The sequence below is a fragment of the Microtus pennsylvanicus genome, chromosome 9 (assembly GCF_037038515.1).
Source record: "Microtus pennsylvanicus isolate mMicPen1 chromosome 9, mMicPen1.hap1, whole genome shotgun sequence".
NCBI classification, from domain to species: Eukaryota; Metazoa; Chordata; class Mammalia; order Rodentia; family Cricetidae; genus Microtus; species Microtus pennsylvanicus.
The window spans coordinates 1,615,843-1,636,657 of NC_134587.1; the positions used below are offsets into that span (position 1 = coordinate 1,615,843).

A 20,815-nucleotide genomic window follows, 5' to 3' on the forward strand; every position below is an offset into this window, starting at 1 on the left:
GGTCTAACTCTCTCTTTAAAAGCAAAGTACAGACAGCTGAAGAAATGGCTCAGGGGACCCCTGAGTACAGCTCCCAGTATCCAAGCAAGGTGACTCACAGCCTGAGGATCCAACGGCCTCTGAGGATACTTGCATACAAATGGCACAGACGTTCAAAAATACATATAATTAAAAACTAAATCTTTGAAAACAGTATAGAAATAAGATAAAATAAAATGGAATAGAAAATACTTTCTGCTACACTTTTCAGAGTCTCCAGGCACTAGCTATCCTGGGACACAGGTCCTTCTAGCAGACAACCCACAGACAATCTCAGTGGGTTTTCTGGGAGGCACCTACGTCTTGCTCCAAAGCACTCTCCCTTGGGAACCTGGAGACTCCAGGCAGTTCTAGTCCTGACCTTGCCGACCACCTGGAAGAGCAATAGCCAAAACCCTTCCCGAGCCTGAAAGCCAAGTGTAGCATGGATGTGTACTGATGGACTCGGAGAACGGCTGTGCACTGCCTCGTCCCCACAGGGCAGAGAGACCAACAAGTAATGTCCCGTAAACTGATGGGCCATCGAAGACACCTGCCTGCTGTGGAAGTCTCCATGTGTATATGCAGCACCCCTCGTTTGAGAAAAGCATATGTGCCCCCGTGTAAGGACAAGCTCCTGGAGTCCTCTTCCTTTTCCATAAGGACAAGAGTCAGAGCTATCGCTCCATCTGCTGCTCGGGGATATCCCCAGCATCTGTGACAGCCCCATCTATAACAGATGCCACTGTCTGGATGTGTGGAAATCCTGGTGGGTCCTGGAACCTCAGAGTGAACCCATGCCATGGCCTGCGGAGGTTGATTCTTGCAACTTCCTTTTTCTCCAAGCTGGTGGCTGCAGAGGTGGGTGACCCTTTGCGGGAAGAAAGAGCTAGAGCTGGGGTTTGGGGGAAAGTGGACTAGTTTTGAGGCAGGAAGACTGAAGAATTTAGAAGCGGTCACAAATATCATGAGGAGAGACGTGTAGGGATGAGGCCCCTGTGACCTTGTGTATGGCCTGACGCAACCCCAACTCTACTTCTGGGGACCTCTGCCCTAGCTGGTCGAGTCCTACAGGATGCCCAACTACACACAGCCCTTCTCCTAGGTGTTGGTGAAGAATCTGCCACTGACCGAGAAAGACCAAGCCATAGCAGTCGGCTGTGACCTCCAGGGTGTCAGCGCCGAGTCCTGTAGAATGCTGTGCGGGTATGGAGCGACATCCGAGGAGTGATGAGCAAGCATGTGGCCCTGACACCAGAGAACAGTTCCTGAAGTCCCCAGTCAGTACTGGAGCCAAGCTGGCGTCCAAGAGACTGGACCCCTGGTGGAGAACGGCCTTCTCCCCCTACAAGAGTACTTCAAATACTTTTCCCAGAACTCACTTCCTCTTTGCAAATGAATCATACAAGGAAAAAGGAGGCTTTCCTAGAACCACACGGGGAAGCCTTCCTCCTATGGCCTTTTCCCTCTGCAGAGTTTTCTTCCATTTGCTTGCTTGCTTTGGGTTTTTTCTGTTTGGTTCCTATAGTGTGGATGCCACTATCAAGCCCACTGTGGGGATAGGAGACACCACTGTTATGCGTACAATAGCCCAGAATGCATCCTCAAAAGCATTTGTATTGCTGTTGGGACGTTTAAAATATATTACAGGAAAGAAGAAGAGAACAGAAGAAGGAAGAGGAGGAGGAGGAAGGAAGGAAAGAAAGAAAAGAAAGAAGGGGGAGGAGGAGGAAGGAAAGAAAAGAAAGAAAGAAAGAAAGAAAGAAAGAAAGAAAGAAAGAAAGAAGGAAGGAAGGAAGGAAGGAAAGAAAGAAAGAAAGAAAGAAAGGAAAGAAGGGAAAGAAAGAAAGAAAGAAAGAAAGAAAGAAAGAAAGAAAGAAAGGAAGGAAGGAAGGAAGGAAGAAAGAAAGAAAGAAAGAAAGAAAGAAAGAAAGAAAGAAAGAACACCTCTTGCCATGACTTTCTTGGACCAGTCTGTGTGAATGCTGGAACTAACAAAAACTAGAAAAAGCATGCAAGGTTTATATATTTGGTTTTATACTTGTCAACAAATAAAAAATCCATAGTTTTTTCCATTTGAAAAATTACTTACCACTTAGTGAGAACAAACCAACACCCGTCAGAAGTTTGTTTTTGTTTTTCAAAAAACATCAAACATCAGACGTGGTGCATTTTGATGAAAGCAGAAGTTTTAAGGCAGGCATGGTTATGTAGTCTGTAATCACTATACTCAGGACACTGAGACAGGTAATTCATGAGTTTGAAGTCAGCCTGTTGAGCCTATATAGCAAGTAGACCCTGTGGTGGTTTGGAAAAAAGAAATGCCCCCAAAGGGAGTGGTGCTAATGGGAGGTGTGGTCTTGCTGGAGGAAGTGTATCCCTGTGGAGGTGGGCTCTGAGGTTTCATGGATGCTCAAGATACCACTCAGAGTCTCTGACCACTTGCCCTTGCCTTCTGATCAAGATGCAGCCCGCAACATGTCTACCTGGACACTGCTATGAACTAAACCTCTGAACTGGAAGCGCTCACCTCAACTAAATGTTCTCCTTTATAGGAGTTGCAATGGTTATGGTGTCTCTTTACAGCAATAGAAACCTAAGGCAACCCTATCTTAAAAAAACAAAACAAAAGCAAACCAGAGTAGTAGAAGCCTTAGTTTCCTTAGTGTAGGAATTCTCAATCTTCCTAATGTTGCAACCCTTTAATACAGCTCCTCATAGTGGGTTGACCCCCATGCATAAAATTATTTTCGTTGCTACTTCATAACTGTAATTTTGTTACTGTTATGAATCGTAATATGAAAAGTTTTGGAGACAGAGGTTTGTCAGTGGGGTCACAGCCCACAACTTGAGAACCACCGCCTTCAGTAAGGGATGTTTTGTTTCATGGAGGGGCACTCATTTCAAAAATAACCTTGGAGATTCTCTGAAACGAAGAATTGTTTAGAATCACTATGTTATTAAAATTTCCAGTCGCACTGCTGGAGGGAGATGCAGAGGTTGAAAGCACTGGGTGCTCATCTGGAGGGCCCCAGGGACTCCTAGCACCCACATGCTGGCTCAGACCACCAGTACCTCCAGTTCCCAGGGATCCAACACTCTCTTCTAACCTCCACGGCTACTGTGCACACAATGCACAGACATACATGCAGACAAAACACTCCTACACATAAATAAAGACATAAACCTTTAAAAAACAATTCAGCTGCATCACTAAACACAGCTGATATAACACACTGGCCTATCCTGACACTGAAAGTTAAGTCAATAATCATAAAAATACACACACACAGACACACACACATACACACACACCACATACATACACACACAAACACACCACATACACACACACTCACACCACACACATACATACATACACACACAAACACACCACACACACACACACTCACACCACACACATACACACATATACATACACACACAAACACACCACATACACACACACTCACACCACACACATACATACATACACACACAGACACACCACATACAAACACACTCACACCACACACACACATACATACACACCCACACATACACACACACACCACAGACACATACATATACAAACATACACACACAGACACACACACATACACACCTACACTGCCTCCAGCTTCAACAGCCACGTCTAATGGCCATCTATTCAAGAAGCTTACTCCAAAGGAAGTTTGTCTTCACTAATCAGAATTTTCTTTGCAGAGCCCAAGTCTTAAAATACTAGATCCCACATCAGACAGTGGCTTCTCTGAAAGGAAGCGTGAATAGAGTGGGCGGGAGGAAGCGAGGAAAGGCCACTCTCCAAACAAACCCACAAACAGCTCATTCAGGACCTGGCCGGAGCTGGCAGGCATTCTGGAACACATGAGGGAAGTAAATATTTTGAGTCACAGCCCTGAAGTCACCGTTCTCGCTATGCTGGAACGCCCAGACTGCTGGACGGAGGAGCTACCCTTGAAAAGGAAACAGAACACAGACTAGGGATTCTGGAACTGGAAGAAATGCTTCTTGTTTGTCGGTTTGCTTGCTTGCTTGTTTTTGTCTTTTACCTCAAACACACTTCACCTCAAGACTGCAAAGATCTGTCTATAATCACAAAATGTGTTAGACAATTGGCTGTGTTATCCGAAACACTACAGAGTAGGCCTAGGTAGAGTGGCATGCCTTTAATTCCAGCACTTAGAAGGCAGAGGCAGGCGAATCTCTGTGAGTTTGAGGACAGCCTGGTCTACAGAGTGAGCTCCAGGGCAGCCAGAGCTGTTACAGAGAAACCCTGCCTCAAAATAAATTAATTAAATAAATACAATCATGAGGCAAATCACTAGAGACTTGAAAATTAAACATCCACTTTTTTCAAGCTTCCAAAATTTGTCATTTGCACCTCTCCAAACCCCCATGATGAGATGCTGGAGGAGAGAAGCTGTGACCAGAGCATCTGCACCTCACCAAACCCCCATGATGAGATGCTGGAGGAGAGAAGCCACCCCCCCCCCCCAGAGTACACTGTCACAGCCTCGGGAAGCACCGACTACTAATTCCTTGGTCTCCTCTTTCCAAGGTTTCACAAGCTACTGCCAGGCATTTGGCGTTCGGTTTGCTGGAGAACTGGAATAGAATTAACATACCGCTGAATTTTAAGAGGAGGATATCCTGCTCCCCCAAAACTAAGTGTTTGTCTCTTCTTCTTGTGCCTAGAGAACATCTTTTGGAACAAGATTATAGCACTATTTTTTAAAAAAAGAGACATGCTGATTACTAAAAAGAAATAAGAAAATAAGCTTTTATTTAGAAGTTAAATGTGGTTTTAGTCATTTGGTTCCCAATCTCTACTATGGCTTTTATGACTAATGAGATGATTTAGGTCTTTAAAGAATTTGCTTTTTGTTTGCTAGCATAAGTTATTAAAACAATGTCATCCCACATTAATCCCTGAATAAAACACACACTTTAAAAACCTCCTCAAGTAGGTTTTTTTCCCTCAGCTTCAACTCAGATATTACTAAAAATAAATTTGGTTAAAAGAAAAAAATCTCCTGATTGAATTTATTATTTATGTAAAACTTGAGAGGTCAGAGGAAGAAATCTCTTTGATCATACATTAAACCCTCTGTCTAAATGCTAGGAACACAGCAGTAAATGAGACACAAGGCCTGTGCTTTCCGTGGTGGAGGAACACAGATGTGGGGGCAGTATGGCTACGACCCCTCTCACTCTGTCGCTCACCAGGGTTGATTCGGCTGATCTGGCTGGCTCGGTGCGTGTCCCCTCCCTCCCTCATACTGTCTGTGTGTCCCTCCCAAAGCTGCAAGCACAGAACCATGTAGAGACATCGTTTGCCTAAGATGCTATCCTCTAAGGGTAAACAAATCTTGGCAAAGTGTATCCAGAAGAGAGCGGCTGAAGCTCATTTTCCGGGTACCAACATTATTTATTTATAGTTATTCAGACTCTCCCGCTTGGTCCCATGAGCAACCTCTGAGGTTCTGCAGGAACACAGCACAAAGAACACAGGCCTGAGGGACAGCACTGCTCTCTCAATGCTGGATTGTTCCCTTCTAGTGTTGGGAAGGAAGTGAGCTGAAAGCCCCAAACAGTTTCAAACAAAATCTCTTTACTGGAGACTTCAAAAGAAAAAAATAAAACCAACCCGTCTCGAAAGAGTGGGTATGAGTCGGACCAAAGTGTGAGTAGAAGGTGGTTTTAAAGGGCTCATGTGAGGCCAGTTTGTTAAATGTGGCAGATATTAAATAAGACAAGATTAGCTATATGTTGGTTAATCAATAAGAAAAGAACTGGACAAAATTATCTACTCCTATCACAGACCTCCAATCATACAGTTCTGAACCAGGGGATGACTGATTATAACAGGAGAAACACACCCATTAAAGGAGAAATCTTTGGTCTAAATTCATGGTGTAGCAAGGAGGAAAAGAAGGATGTTTCATTTGTCTTAACTTTGTAATGTATAAGGCTACTTAGTCTAGACATATCTCAGAGGCAAAAACTCACCAACCGGAGGAAGTTAAACTTACAGGAATATGTTTTGGAGTGAGCTGGAAAGTGTGTGCCACGGAGGCCAGTTTTACATTTGTTATTTAAAGCAAAGCCTAGGAATGTGTGGGGAAATAGCTTCACAGCATTCTTCTGAATGAGAGTCTGCATGGCCAGGCTTGTCTACTGCCTGCAGCTGAGGCCTTCTGGAACCCAGCTTGAGTGTGGCAGCAGAAAGATGTTCAGGACGAAAAGAAGAGGATCGTACATCTGACCTTCTCGAGGACCAAGGTAGGGCTTTCTTCTGCTTTCAGAAGACATGACTCGCAAGCATACAGCCAAGCCTGTATTACCATGTGAAGAAGCATGCCTTCCTTCCCCAGTGGAGACCAGAGAGGGGGACAGGCATGTGTTATAATGTACTGGATGTTGGATGTACACACCATACATGTGTACAGAGGCCAGAAAACTGGGTGTCCTTTATCGCTCTTGACTTACTCCCTTGAGACAGAGTCTCTCATTGGACCTGGAGCTACTCTGGTAGCCAACATGCCCCAGTGACACTCTTGCCTTTGCCCATGACAGAGCTGGAATAAGAGGAACATGAGACCATGTCTAGCTGGAAAAGATTGACTCTTGTTTATATATATCTATATGTGTGTGTGTATATATATATACACACATATATATCAATGCCCAGTTATATATATATAAACTATATATATGGGCATTGATCAATCTGTTAGTACCACCTGCTTCCTTAGGAAAAGGGAAGAAACACTTGGCAATGAGAGGGTTTTCCCCAAAGTCACAGTAATAGAAATTAAAATGCAAACCAAGACGTAACTCACTCAGCAGCCACAATTATCTTTGTTTCTTTCCCTTTTCATAATTCTTTTTTCACGATTATTCTCTATGCAGTTTAGTAAGGGGCTGTAACAATCCTTTCTTCCCCTGCAGCGTGCTTCGTCGTTAATAAAGTGAGGTCATAGTCAAGAACTCCTTTGATCTACAAGACAACTCTGCTTTTTCTGACAAACTGGGAAACTAGAAACTGATACCAGCAAATGTCAATCACTTTCCCAAGGTCATCAGTGTCTGAACCTGAATCTCCGCCTTCTAACTCACGGCTGCATTCCAAATCACCACAGCTGCCAACAGAAAAAGAACAAGGGAAGGAGGGAAGCCTATTTATATAAACACAGCTTTTGCTGGAAGTGCTTCCAGCATAACCAATATCAATTTTTAAAACATACAAAGAGACTCTGGCCAGTAGAATAATTCCACTCCACGAGAAAAATGTACGTCCTACTTCCCAGAATCTTTCCAAGGGAAGATCAATGGCAAATCACATGACCTAAAAGACTTGGCAGGTGTGAACAACTGCAGCACCTTGAGATGTCTGGGTGTATCCACGAGGACGCAGGGCAGCCGTCAGTAGAGGGAGGCAGCACTGAATCCTGCGGACACTGCTGGCCTTAGCTGAACAAACGAGGAACAAGCTGCTGGCCTCCCCCGTTGGCTCCAAGAGAAAGGTAGACTTGATGTCTGCCCGCTGAGGTTCATTTTAGATGCCTAACTCCTCGGACTGAAGGCAATAATAAATATGTGTTGTTTAAAGACATCTAGGGGCTGAAAGGAAAGCTCAGAGGCTGTGTCCCCACACCAGGTCCTGAGTTCAATTCCCAGTAATAAAAGAGAAGGAAACTACGGTTGAGATACCTTATGACGTCAGCATTAGGAAACTAACCCTAGCAGGACAGAAAACAGAAGTACCAGCCTGCATTAGCTGCTGTATGGATGTCTCCAGTCTCATCGTTACCCGTGCAGTGTTTTGCTGCGTGGATAATTACGCACCACATGCATGCCTCAGGCCCACAGAGGTCAGAAGGCGGCGTCAGAACCCTTGGAACTACGGTTACAGATGGCTGTGAACCACCACGTGGGTGCTAAGAACCAAACACCAGTCCTCTACAAGGACAGCAAGTGCTCTTAACTGCTGAACCATCTCTCTGGCTCACTAAACTTTTAAAAAACACATAAGAACACACCAAAATAAATGCATATAGGAGCCTGAACATTCCAATGATGTAAATGTAAAATTTGAATTATCTCTCATCTTCCTGAGTTTAACTTCTTTTTACTGCCACCACCTTGCTTGACATTGAAATGCGTTCTAAAAATTAAATTATACTGCTATCAGTAATCAACATAATTTTTCCAAATATATTTTAGATAGAATTTTGTTTATGATTTTTAAGCTACCTAAATCTATTTGAATACTCAAAATGATAATGATTCCTCAGCTCTTTCATTTTTTTAAAAAAATTTTTTTGCATTACACCAAACATGGGATACATTCAAGATTAGAGAGGTAATCTGTAGCGGTCAGTGAGTCATGCCTCAGTTTGGCTCCCAGAAAAACAGCACAAATCTCCCAAGTTCTTGAGAGCTCCCTCTTGCCAGAAGAGATAAAAACTTATCATAATAGAATTTCCCAAAACGTCTACATATTGACACTGTCGATTTAAATTGGAAGACGTCTAAAACAACAGAGATACACAGAATTGCTGCAACACACACAGAAATCACGTCTACAGATCCCTCTCCCTGTGGATGTGGGGTGGTGGTGCCGAGCTGCTGCTTTTTAAAAAAGATTTGTCTCGTCCACACACAGGTTTGTGCATGGCTGGTGCCTTCCTAGGTGGGAAGAGGGTACTGGATCCCTGGAAATGGCATTACATATGGTTGTCAGATGCCAAGTGGGTCCTGGGAACTGCCCATCCTCTGTAAGAGCAGCAACTACCTCAACCCCTGGGCCATCTCTCCAGCCCTGTTGCTACATTAAAACAAAAAATAGAACAACTGGGCCCGAGGAAGGTAGCTTCTGATCCCTGCTGCTAGAAGACAGAGACAGGCAGATCTCTAAGTTCAAAACTAGCCTGCGAGTTCTAGGCGACCCAAGGATACATCGTGAGACCCGGCCTTCAGTGCAGAACGACCAACCACACAGTCTGAACTAAGAGAATGGACAAACCGAGGCTTACCTGTCGAATCGAATTCGATAGGCTGGCAGCGGCGGCTGGATGAGCACTCACATTTGAGGACCTGCCCTCCTTCCACAATCCCAGGCTGCGTTGTGTTTGCCTTCGGGGCTCCCACCAGGAGAAACGTCCTGCTAAAACACCAAAGGGCAGGTGATATTTCAAATGACACAGAGCAGAAGGTTTATATTATGATTTATGACCAAACATTATTCTGGGATTATCCACAAATACTTTTAAAAATTATTTTCAAAGTTCGGCAATGGCGGCGCACACCTTTAATCCCAGCACTTGGAATGCAGAGGCAGGTGGATCTCTGTGAGTACAAGGCCAGCCTGGTCTACAAAGCGAGTTCTAGGGCAGCCAAGGCTGTTACACAGAGAAACCTTGTCACAAAAAAATAAAAATTAAAAAAAAATTTCTAAGAACCAAACCAAAAAAAAAATAATTATTTTTGAATGGCATAATGTCCCATTATAAAATAATTTCTGCTGTATTCACTTTAAAATGTGTATTATCCAAACTGTGCATCTTAATTCTTTTAGGTTTATTTATTTATGTGAGTGCTTTGCCTGCATGTCTGTCTGTGTCTATTTGTGCCTGGTGTTGAGTGGGACCCTGGCGGGTCCCAGGACAGGTGGATCCCAGGACAAGTGGATCCCACAGCGGTGGCGAGTCCCAGGACAGGTGGGTCCCAGGACAGGTGGGTCCCAGGACAGGTGGATCCCACAGTGGTGGCGGGTCCCAGGACAGGTGGGTCCCAGGACAGGTGGATCCCACAGCGGTGGCGGGTCCCAGGACAGGTGGGTCCCAGGACAGGCGGGTCCCAGGACACGTGGGTCCCAGGACACGTGGGTCCCCGGACAGGTGGATCCCACAGCAGTGGCAGGTCCCAGAACACGTGGGTCCCAGGACAGGTGGGTCCCAGGACAGGTGGGCCCCAGGACAGGTGGGTCCCAGGACAGGTGGGCCCCAGGACAGGTGGGTCCCAGGACACATGGGTCCCAGGACACGTGGGCCCCAGGACAGGTGGGCCCCAGGACAGGTGGGTCCCAGGACAGGTGGGTCCCAGGACAGGTGGGCCCCAGGACAGGTGGGTCCCAGGACAGGTGGGTCCAAACTGCAGCGGCTGACAAGTACACCATGCAGACAGAGTTCGAGTTTGGAGTTTATTGAGATAAAGGGAATAGGAAGGGAAGAGAAAATGGGGAAGGGGACAGAAAGCGGCCTCCTCAGAGAAAATGGCAGAAAAGGAAGGGAGGGGAGTGAGGCAGAGCTTGTCTCTTAAAGGGTCCTCAGCACCTGCGTAGAGTCAGGGACCTGCTTCCCATGCACAGAGGGGTGACACACGCCAGGTTCCCAAGGGAGGGGGCCAAGTGTGCCTGGATGCTAACACCTGGTACCTAAGTAGCTCAGAAGATGGTGTTTATTGGATGCTCTGGAACTGGGATTATAGGCTTCAACCCCAAACCATATGTCTTAAACACATAAGAGATGTTGGGCCAGTGACACAGTAATGGAGGTTAATGCCATCTGTAAACCTGAGTTCGAGTTCCAGAAGCTATATGGTAGAAGAAGACTGACTCCTGAAAGTTGTCCTCTGACCTCCATGTTTGCCATAGTCCACATGCCTACACACACACACACACACACACATGCATGTTTTCCTACACACACATGCATGTTTTCCTACACACACACATGCATGTTTTCCTACACACACATGCATGTTTTCCTACACACACACATGCATGTTTTCCTACACACACACATGCATGTTTTCCTACACACACACACACATGCATGTTTTCCTACACACACACATGCATGTTTGCCATAGTCCACATGCCTCCACACACACACACACACACACGCATGTTTTCCTACACACACATGCATGTTTTCCTACACACACATGCATGTTTTCCTACACACACATGCATGTTTTCCTACACACACATGCATGTTTTCCTACACACACACACACACATGCATGTTTTCCTACACACACACATGCATGTTTGCCATAGTCCACATGCCTACACACACACACACACACGCATGTTTTCCTACACACACATGCATGTTTTCCTACACACACATGCATGTTTTCCTACACACACACATGCATGTTTTCCTACACACACATGCATGTTTTCCTACACACACACACACATGCATGTTTTCCTACACACACACATGCATGTTTGCCATAGTCCACATGCCTACACACACACACACACACACACGCATGTTTTCCTACACACACATGCATGTTTTCCTACACACACATGCATGTTTTCCTACACACACACACATGCATGTTTTCCTACACACACACATGCATGTTTGCCATAGTCCACATGCCTACACACACACACACACACGCATGTTTTCCTACACACACATGCATGTTTTCCTACACACACATGCATGTTTTCCTACACACACACATGCATGTTTTCCTACACACACACACATGCATGTTTGCTATAGTCCACATGCCTACACACACACACACACACATGCATGTTTTCCTACACACACACATGCATGTTTGCTTTAGTCCACATGCCTTCACAAACACACACAAGCATGTTTGCCTACACATACACACACATGCATGTTTGCCTTAGTCCACATGCCTACACACACACACACACACACACACACACACACTGTACTTTTTTCCTAAATCCCTCACCCCTTCCTCTCCTTTTTGAGACAAGGTCTCAGCCTATGTCTCTGCACCACTACACCTGGCCAACTTTTTGTTTTCTATTCATTCAAAAAATAATGTGGAGGCTTGAACATATTTACTGCATCGGGCTCAGTTCTGGCACTAAAGATGCCTGTTCTAGACATGGCCCTCCCCACAAGAAACCAGCCAACCAACAAATCACTCGACCTTCTAAGAGCCATGAAGGAGACAAGCGGCTGAGAGAAGATTTCCTGGAAATAAGGCCAGCAGGCCTTCCTTAGGGAAAGGAAAGTCACAGCTCTCCAGGAAGGGATCATAGGAGAATAGAAAGAGAGACCCTTTGGAGATAAAGTCACCAGGGAGATGATCACTAGGGAACTCCCAGTGAAGTGAGAAGAACCTGCTTAGGCGGAGGAGAGCGCCTAATAGGTTGCTGAAGGAGGGGATGGAGGGAAAGGGACGAGGTGGGTGGGAGGCCCCTAAGTTCTGCATAAAGATCCTGGGTGGGAAAGCACTTAGTCTCCAGGACAGAAGAGAGGAGCAGTGGGCTGAGCAGAGAGAGCAAGCTGGGAGTGGCCCAAAAGAGCCTGGGAGTCAGCAAAAGCTAAATCGTGAAGTGCCTGCCTTCCAGACTAAAAGTTTAGAGGGGTGACTTTCTGGCCTTTAGAGAATTAAAGAAAAAGACAAAGTGGATCAAAGAAAGCAAGCTCAGGGAGGCAACAGTGACCACCCATCCTGGCCAGAGGAGATGATGGGGAAGCATGAGAAACACTACCTAAGGCTAGAATGGACAGAGAGAGGCAGCACCAATGACGTTGAACGTAGAACTGGAGAAGACAGAAAACATCACCCAACTCTTCACGTTCCAGCGTGCTAGTCAAGAGGGTGGGGGAGAGGAAGGCAGATCCCAGAAAAACACGGACTCAGATCCCAATCTACCCAATCGTGACGTCTGTGAGGCACCTAATAGCCTGGGGATCTGAACAGAGGTCCTTGAGAAGTGAGGTGTTGAAAGTCCCAACAGAGCGGGGCGGTGGTGGTGCATTCCTTTAATCCCAGCACTTGGGAGGCAGAGGCAGGTGGGTCTCCGTGAGTTCACGGCCAGCCTGGTCTACAAAGCCAGTTCCAGAACAGCCATGATTATTACACAGAGAAACCCTGTCTCGAAAATAAACTGAACATCTGTACCCAGGAGGAGTTTAGGGAGAAGAAGACAAGGGTGGGATGAGCTCTCTCCACTTTGCTGTTAAAGAAACCAGCAGATTTAGTTCTGAGGTGTCGAAAGAGGGTGCAGAGAGAAAGGGGAAGATATATTTATTGCCACCATTTCATTTGACTAAACAAGTCATTTAAATTCTGGCAAAGGAAAACTTAGAGTGATGAACCTCCGTCTTAAATATGAAATGTATTTATTGTAATTTTTAGAAATTAGTTTCTACCTCTCTTAACCTGGATATTCTCAGTCACCTAGAAGAAACAGAAGTCTGCTGTCGGGACTGCTAAGTAATAAATGTCCTGTAGGCCGGCACTTACTTCCCTTGTAACCCACACATTCCAAATGCAAATAAACGCCAAACCAAGCCACGCCCTGTTTAAAAACTCTTTATGCAGTCATATTTGGCAGCAGAAAAACATGAGGGCTGGCCCCTCTCCCATCAGAGCAAGACGATTCTGAGTAAGAAATCAGCTTCATTTTCCCTTAGCAAGGATCTTTCACAAGAAAAAAAAAAAATAAGGTTGAGTGTGAGATTTAAACCACCTACAAGATAAAAGAAATTCCTTGTCATTACAAACCCGTTTCCTTCCGAGCATGTTAACTACCATAGGCAAATCAGACTATGCAAGTCTCCTGGTCAGACGTATATAAATTATATGTGTGTGTGAATGTGTGTGTGTGTGTGTGTGTGTGTGTGTGTGTGTTTTCTTCTCAATCAGGTCAAACAATTGGCCGCAAGTCTGCATCTGCAGCTGGGTGACAGAGCCCTTGACTAGTGACCCTGAAGGTTGCATCTCTGCTAACACAAAAGCAGGTAAAGCCAGCGCGTTTGATAGAGTGCTTGCCTAGCCTGCAAGAAAAGAAAAAACGTACAAACACAAGTTCAGTCCCGACTACCACCTAAAATCAGGTGTGAGGGCAGGTGTCTGTAATCTCCTCAGACAGGAGACCGACAGGAGGGTCAGAAGGCCAACGTCATCCTTGGCTACAGAGTGCCAACTTCAGAGCCAGTCTGAGCTATAGGAGACCCTCTCTCAAAAAACATTTTTAACAGGTGGAAAAGGTACCATGAATGTTCATTTTTATCTTAAAAAGTTATTTTTCCCCAGTGTACTCTGAGAAAGAGAATAGTTCTGATTCAAAAAAAAAAACTTTATTTACACTGACAGACAGAGGCCAGATGTGGCCCATGGACTGTGATTTTTCCAATCAGTGATTTCATCAGCAGAGAACTAGGGAGGATAAGAGCTCAGAAGAAAGGAGAGGAGTGGTTTGAACGGGAATGTCCTCTTAGGCTCAGGTATTTGAATACTGGGGCCCCAGCCCACCGGTGGTGCGATTTGGATCGGTTATGGAAACTTTAGTAGATGTATCCTTGGTGAAGGAAGTCCCTCTCTAGGGTTGGGACCTGAGACGGTATGGCTTCACCCCACCTCAGTTCACTCTTTCTGCTTTGAGTTTGTAGTTGAAAATGGGGTCTCTCAGCCCCAATCAGCCACCTGCTACCAATGTTTCCCCCACCCTATGAATGATACCTCTGGAACTGTAAGCCCAGATAAACAGAAAAGTAACTCAGACACAGAGTAAGGCTCTGTGGGACGCTGTCCTCCCACTGGGGTGCAAGTGGGAGCCTGGTTCCTCTGCCAGGTGCTGCTCTCCAATCTAGAACACGTCCCTTCCTCTACCCTTCAGGCTTAAACTTGATGACAGTGTCCAGCGTTTCCCCTGCTCTCCCCTTCCCTCTGACCACATTAAGGTCAAAAAGGCTGAGCCATAAAGGGGCCAGTCACCTGGTTGCTTGAGACTCTCTACGTGCTGATTTCTGTGTCTGCATTATGAAGACGACTTGGGTCCTTCCTACACAGCTCCTAAGACAGTCATCCGAGTTCTTAGTATGTGGACCACATGATCTTCCAAGTCAGAATAGCTGTTTCCCAGATTTGCCTTGATACCCACAAGCCACTCACTTCTAGATTGTCATTTGCATATTTCTTTTCAGGGTCTTCTATAATTTTTTGCCAAAACTATTCATTACCTATAAGGAAGTGCTCATTTGGACACAGGGCTGTAATTCAGCCTTCTGCCTGAGCAGGTAACAACACATGCGTTAGCTACAGGTCTCAACCTCACACAAACAGCATATCTGTAAGTCGTCCCCAATGTACTCCAGCTCTTGGGCCACAGAAGTCATCCTTCCCTAATCATCCAATTATTTAAGTTATCCTTAAAATAATTTCCTCATGTAACACATATAATTTTGTACTTCAGATATTTCCCTGACTTGGCAGCTGTGAAACAGGGAAGCGTTCGTTAGTTATTGGGGAACAGCCTTTGGCAAAGGCAGAGGGCACAGTGGGAGAGGGCAGCGAATAAAAATGCCACTGTTGGCATCACACAGCCCGAGGGCCTGTGAGGAGCCCAGAAGCCAGGCCGGTGCTTTCATCTGTTGTCTGCACACTGCAGGCATGAAAGACTGGTAATTAGAAGAGCCAATGCGGATGCCCAGCCCAGCTTCCCTGCACATCCCTGCTTGTGCAGACTTGCCAACTGGTGAAACGCAGAGAAACGGGAGGATAATAAAAAGGAACACATGGTGCCTGCGAGGATCTAAATCCCAGGTTAATAATTCTTAAAATGCCAACCGCAGGATCAGTGGGTAGACAGAGAGACTGGCTGCCAGTCCTGACCACCTGAGTCTGATCCTCAGGACCCACAGGGTGGAAGGACAGGACTCTCCCAGCCGTTATCCTCTCACTGATTTATGGGAACAATGGTGCCTCCACTTACACACACATGCACAAATAAATAAGCAAATAAATAAATGGAGTGTAATAAAGTTTTAAAATGAGGAAGTTTCTTTATCTAAATATCACTGCAATAAGTTACTTTTAAGATACTTAAGGTTTTTTTAGGGGGTTTTTTGGATTTTATGTTTTGTTTTGGCTTTTCAAAACAGTGTTTCTTCTCTCTGTAGCCCTAGCTGTCCTGGAAATCACTCTGTAGGCCAGGATAGCCTCAAAGTCAGAGATTCACCTGCTTCTGCCTCCTGAGTGCTGGGATTAGAGGTGTGGCACCATCACTTAATATTAAAGCAATACTGATACTTAAGTATTTGAGAGAGACAGACAGACTTGGAGAAAGTAAAGAATCTTAAAAGGGAGATAGATGGATAGATAGATAGATAGATAGATACATACATACATACATACATACATACATACATACACACATACACACATACACACATACATACATAGGTAAAGGTACAGATATATTTTCATGAATAGAGTTCCATAGACTGAGTTCCAGGATGACAGCCAGGGCTACACAGAGAAACCTGCCAGAAAGAAAGGAAGAAAGAAAGAAAGAAAGAAAGAAAGAAAGAAAGAAAGAAAGAAAGACAGACAAAAGTAAAAAAGCGAAACAGAGAGAGATAGAAAAGGAAAGAAAGAAAGAAAAAAGAAAATCCAGAACTAGTAAAAGTTACTTATGCTACAAAAACCCTAAATTCGATCAATGAAACACTTTGCAAAAAGTAAGTAATATTACTGAAACTCCCATCAAGACTGCTGATTGTCTACGAGAGTCTAACTCAAGTAAGAGCAGCAGCAGGGCAGGCACGGCTCAGCACCGCCCAGGGCAAACAGGAGGGGACGCCTGCAAGCGCGGTAAGTCACTTGAGGAGTCTCTTGAAATCTCTGCCCTCTGGAACAGAGGTACAACATTCTGTCATTACTTAAAAGAAATTATTTCCCAGGTGGGTAGTGGATAAGTGGAAACTTAAAATGTCGGAAGCTCAGGACTAATACAAGATGGTGCCATTAGCCTTCTAAACAGCAGCTGATATAATTAACAAGCGATTTCCTAATGAAATAGCAAGTGAAAATGAAAATCCGCTTTCAAAGGAGCTTTTCTTTCCTGGTGTTCTCAAAGATCCATCAGTGCTCAAGTAATTAACTCCGAAGAGGAAAAACGAAGGCAGGAAAGGAGGCTCGCAGCACTGCCTGGCAGAGTGGACAGGTGGGCAGCCTGTTGCCATGGGGTCATAAGACCTCACTGAAGAGCAAGCAGATTTTGAAGTTAAACAACATATATCCATTTTTATCAAATATCTATCAAATTTTATTTTATTTATATTTATCAAATATCTATCAAATTTGATATATATTTTATCAAATATATATCAAATTTCTCCTCACAGATTCTGGCTCATTCCCCCCCCCAAAAAAAATTGTCCAATAACATTATCAAGAGCCACATCTTTGCCGGGGCTTTGAGATAACTGGTTTTATTTCCAGGAGTGCCACCTTAGGACTCCAGAACTGACTGTGTGATTTATACGATGCCAAGAAGGGGAAGATGCTAAGAAGCAGCAGGAAAAGAAGGGTAACGCTGGGCTAATGGGGGAGGGAAAGATGAGAAGAGACAGTCGGAGGAGGATGCCCTTAACGGCACTTCCTCCCCAGGGCAAGGCAGGAAGGGTACTTACTTCACAGGATGGAAGTCCGACTACCAAGCAGGGCAGCTGGCCAAGCAATGACAAGCACATTTTCAAACTTTCCAGATGAACTAAGCTACTTGGCTGCTTTCAGCCCTAACCTTTCCAAGATAAAGTATGTTTCATATATGTAGCTAACTCTAGGGTGACCAATGAGCCCACACCCAATGGAATTCCTGAAGAAGAAAAAAAGACTACTTATATATCTAAAAAGAACTGAGTATAAGACAGTTGAGGTGTGATTCAAGTTTCAGATTTGCTCTACAAACAAACAAACGCTTCAGGTCAGCAACCCTATAAAGTAAAACGGAAGCATTAACCACCAAATGTCATACATTTCTCCCAGGAACTCACAGATACACGCCTGCCTCTGCCTCCCAAGAGCTGGGAATTAAGACTGAGCCACCACATCTGCCCAAAACATCTGTGGTCTGAATCAGAAGTAATAGACCTAAGATGTGTTTTCTAAATAACAGAGACTGCAGTGTATGCACGTGTACTATTTATGATGAAACAACATTAGCCCACACAGTAACGGTCACAGGAAAGTTTTTGAAAATAGCTGAAGTCTTTTTCAGGAGAAGGCGGTGAGACCAGGTCTCACTCTGTAGCTAAGGCTAGCTAGGCTAGAACTCTCTACATAGCTCAGGCTGGTCTCAGGCTTGTGACAAACCTCTCCTACCCCAGACTGAGTGCTGGGATTTCAGGTAACACTACATTCGGTCATTTCCTAAAATATCGGGACAATGATTACAACACCGAGATTTTTAAAAAGCAGTAGCCGGGGGAGGTCTTAACCTAGGTCTGGATTTTCTCTGCCAATGGAAGCACTGCTGAAAGAAATCAGCAACAGAATAGCAAGAGCAAAAACAATGTTTCAGAAATATAAAGCCAGTTGAAACATACAAGGCGTTTTTTGCAGACCTAGCAGCCAAAGGATAGCAGATTAAAGAGGCTCTAGCGGCCCGGACCCAGGCTCAAGTAAGAAGCAGGAGCAGGGAGCAGAGATAGAAGCAAGGAAGTATTAACAAGGAAAAGATTGGAAGCCCTCCGCCTGGTGACTAAGCAGTGACTAATCTCAGCAGAGTGGAGCAGGAGACAAAGTAAAACAGAAAACGAGGGGGAGGAATATGAAAGGGTCTCCAGGGCGACAGAGAAAAAGTGGGTTCCACGAATAGAAATAGAGGTGCAGCTGACATCTCTTGATGCAAATATAATTCATTTTTAGACAAAATGAGTTAGCATGGACGAATTCAGGCTAAATGACCTGCAAGCTATGGTAACATTGTTTCTAATGGAGAAAAGAACTTGAAACCAGGGCCTTTCCTGTGTTTTGAGGCAGGAATCATGTCCTCCCCCAGGCAGGCCTGGAACTCAGTACATAGCTGGGGCATGCCCTGAGCTCCTGATCCTCCAGTCTCTCCAGTTCTGAGACTACAGAGGCAAACCACACGGCCCAGCTTCGTCTTAGCAGTTTTACTTAGTGCTTCTTTTCAATCAATATTGATGCATTCATTCCCACAGCAACACGGAGACAGTTCAGTCATAATCTTCTGTAGTAAGAAAGATGAGAGGTGAAACCAAGCAGTATTTAGAGCCCTGAAACAGGAATAATCATAAATAAACAAAATCTACTTTCCTCTCTAATCTAGTACTTTTCACACAGGAAAAACAAAAACCCTCTTTCATTAACAAATAATTATATAGTTTTCCTTTAAAAGCTTATGATAGGAGCTGGAGAGATGGCTTTGCAGTTAGGAGCACTGGCTGCTCTTCTGGAAGGCCCACATTCAATTCCCAGCACCCACATGGCAGCTCACAACTGTCTGTAATTCAAATCCCAAGGGATCCAACATCCCCACACAAACATATAAACAGTGATAATACAGCTCTGCGGAGTCCAATGCCTGCTGCATTTAGGCGTGCCTTTACCAAGACTAAGTATAATTTTGTCTATTTGGTTTTTTTCTTTTTTTTTCTTCCTTCCTTTCTTTCTTTCTTTCTTTCTTTTTTTCTTTTTTTTTTTTTTTTTTTTTTTTGAGACAGGATTTCTCTGTGTTGCCCTTGCTGTTTTGGACATCCCTATAGATCAGGCTGGCCCCAACCTTAGAGATCTTCTTGCTTCTGCCTTCCAGAGTCCTGGGATTTTGGGCATGTGCCACTATCAAATGACATTGTTTGTTTCTTGTTTTGTTTTAAGATTAAGCATAATTCTGTAATAATCGTCATTTAATCTGAAAAAGGCAGTAATTATAAACCTTCATTTGGGTATAATTTGTGGTGGTGGAGGGGACAATACCTCAAAGTTTCTTTTGATTTTTTTAAGTTACACTAGACAGAGCTCTGGTCTCTTGGTACCAAAGTTTCTATGACTGTTTCAAAATACAACCTGCAATCTCTCCAGTTCCACAGTATCTTACTATTATGACCCATGCATGAGGTGATGTAAACATGAGGTCATGAAAGTGTGTACGCTCAGAGCATGTTCTTCGGCCATACGGTTCTCCAAAGGCGTGCCACATTCCTTGCGGTCAGTAATGCCGAACACCACCAACAGCTCAATACCCCTGTTCTCCATGGCAGGAACATTTAAAAGCTTACCAGCCTGCTGTGTGCCTTAGACACTAAACTTCTGCCATAGATTAACAGATGCAAGCAACAATAATATTAATAACAACAAAACAATGAACAGCATTTGTCCAACATCCCATCAACTCTGAATTATTTAAATGCTAATTCCTGATGTAAGGCAGAGAATATATTTTAAGTCAGAATTTCTGTAGAATGAAATCTAAATGGTGTACCCTGGGAGCAACTAGAATGCCCATGCTAGAAAAGGCATACACTTAAAAATACTCAGAAAGGAGAAAATGTCAAGTGGTGAACTAATTAAAATGATTAGATTGGGGAGAGGAGGAGTGGTAGCTCAGAGATGCAAACTCTACTCCAACCCCCCACAAAGAGATCAATCACATCACAGCGAAGTGGTTAATGCTGTCTGAAGTTGGTGCATCTATGGTTTTTGGAGCCGTCAAGTCTCTCAGAAAGCACTCGATGTCAGTGCGAATAAGGCCATGTGCTGCAGGGTCTAGTTTTTGCCAGCTTCCCCCAAAGTATGCGTAGCTTTAAAGACTGGTACGCAGGAAAACGATGACAATAATCCTAAAGACCGTCCTAATAAACCACAGACAAACATTTAGACCACCTTTCAATTAAGCATATATCAGGAAAATGGTCCTACCCAAGTACTGACCATCAAAAAAAATTGTGTGTGTGTGTGTTTGTGTGTATAATGCATTGTTACCACTTGTGAGCACAGAGAA

The 20,815-nt window shown here is 44.5% G+C and overlaps 1 protein-coding gene across 2 annotated transcripts in view; it reads right to left on the bottom strand.

Annotated features, from left to right (window-relative positions):
- The window catches only part of Itgav (integrin subunit alpha V), a 70,886-nt gene that overhangs the window by 48,734 nt on the left and 1,337 nt on the right, over positions 1–20,815 (bottom strand). Inside the window, exon 2 of one of the 2 annotated variants that reach the window (XM_075984733.1) lies at positions 9,081–9,208. In XM_075984733.1, the coding sequence (XP_075840848.1) occupies positions 9,081–9,208 (128 nt within the window). Of the gene's footprint in view, positions 1–9,080; positions 9,212–20,815 lie in introns of both variants that reach the window. The other variant, XM_075984732.1, reaches the window with a different exon arrangement.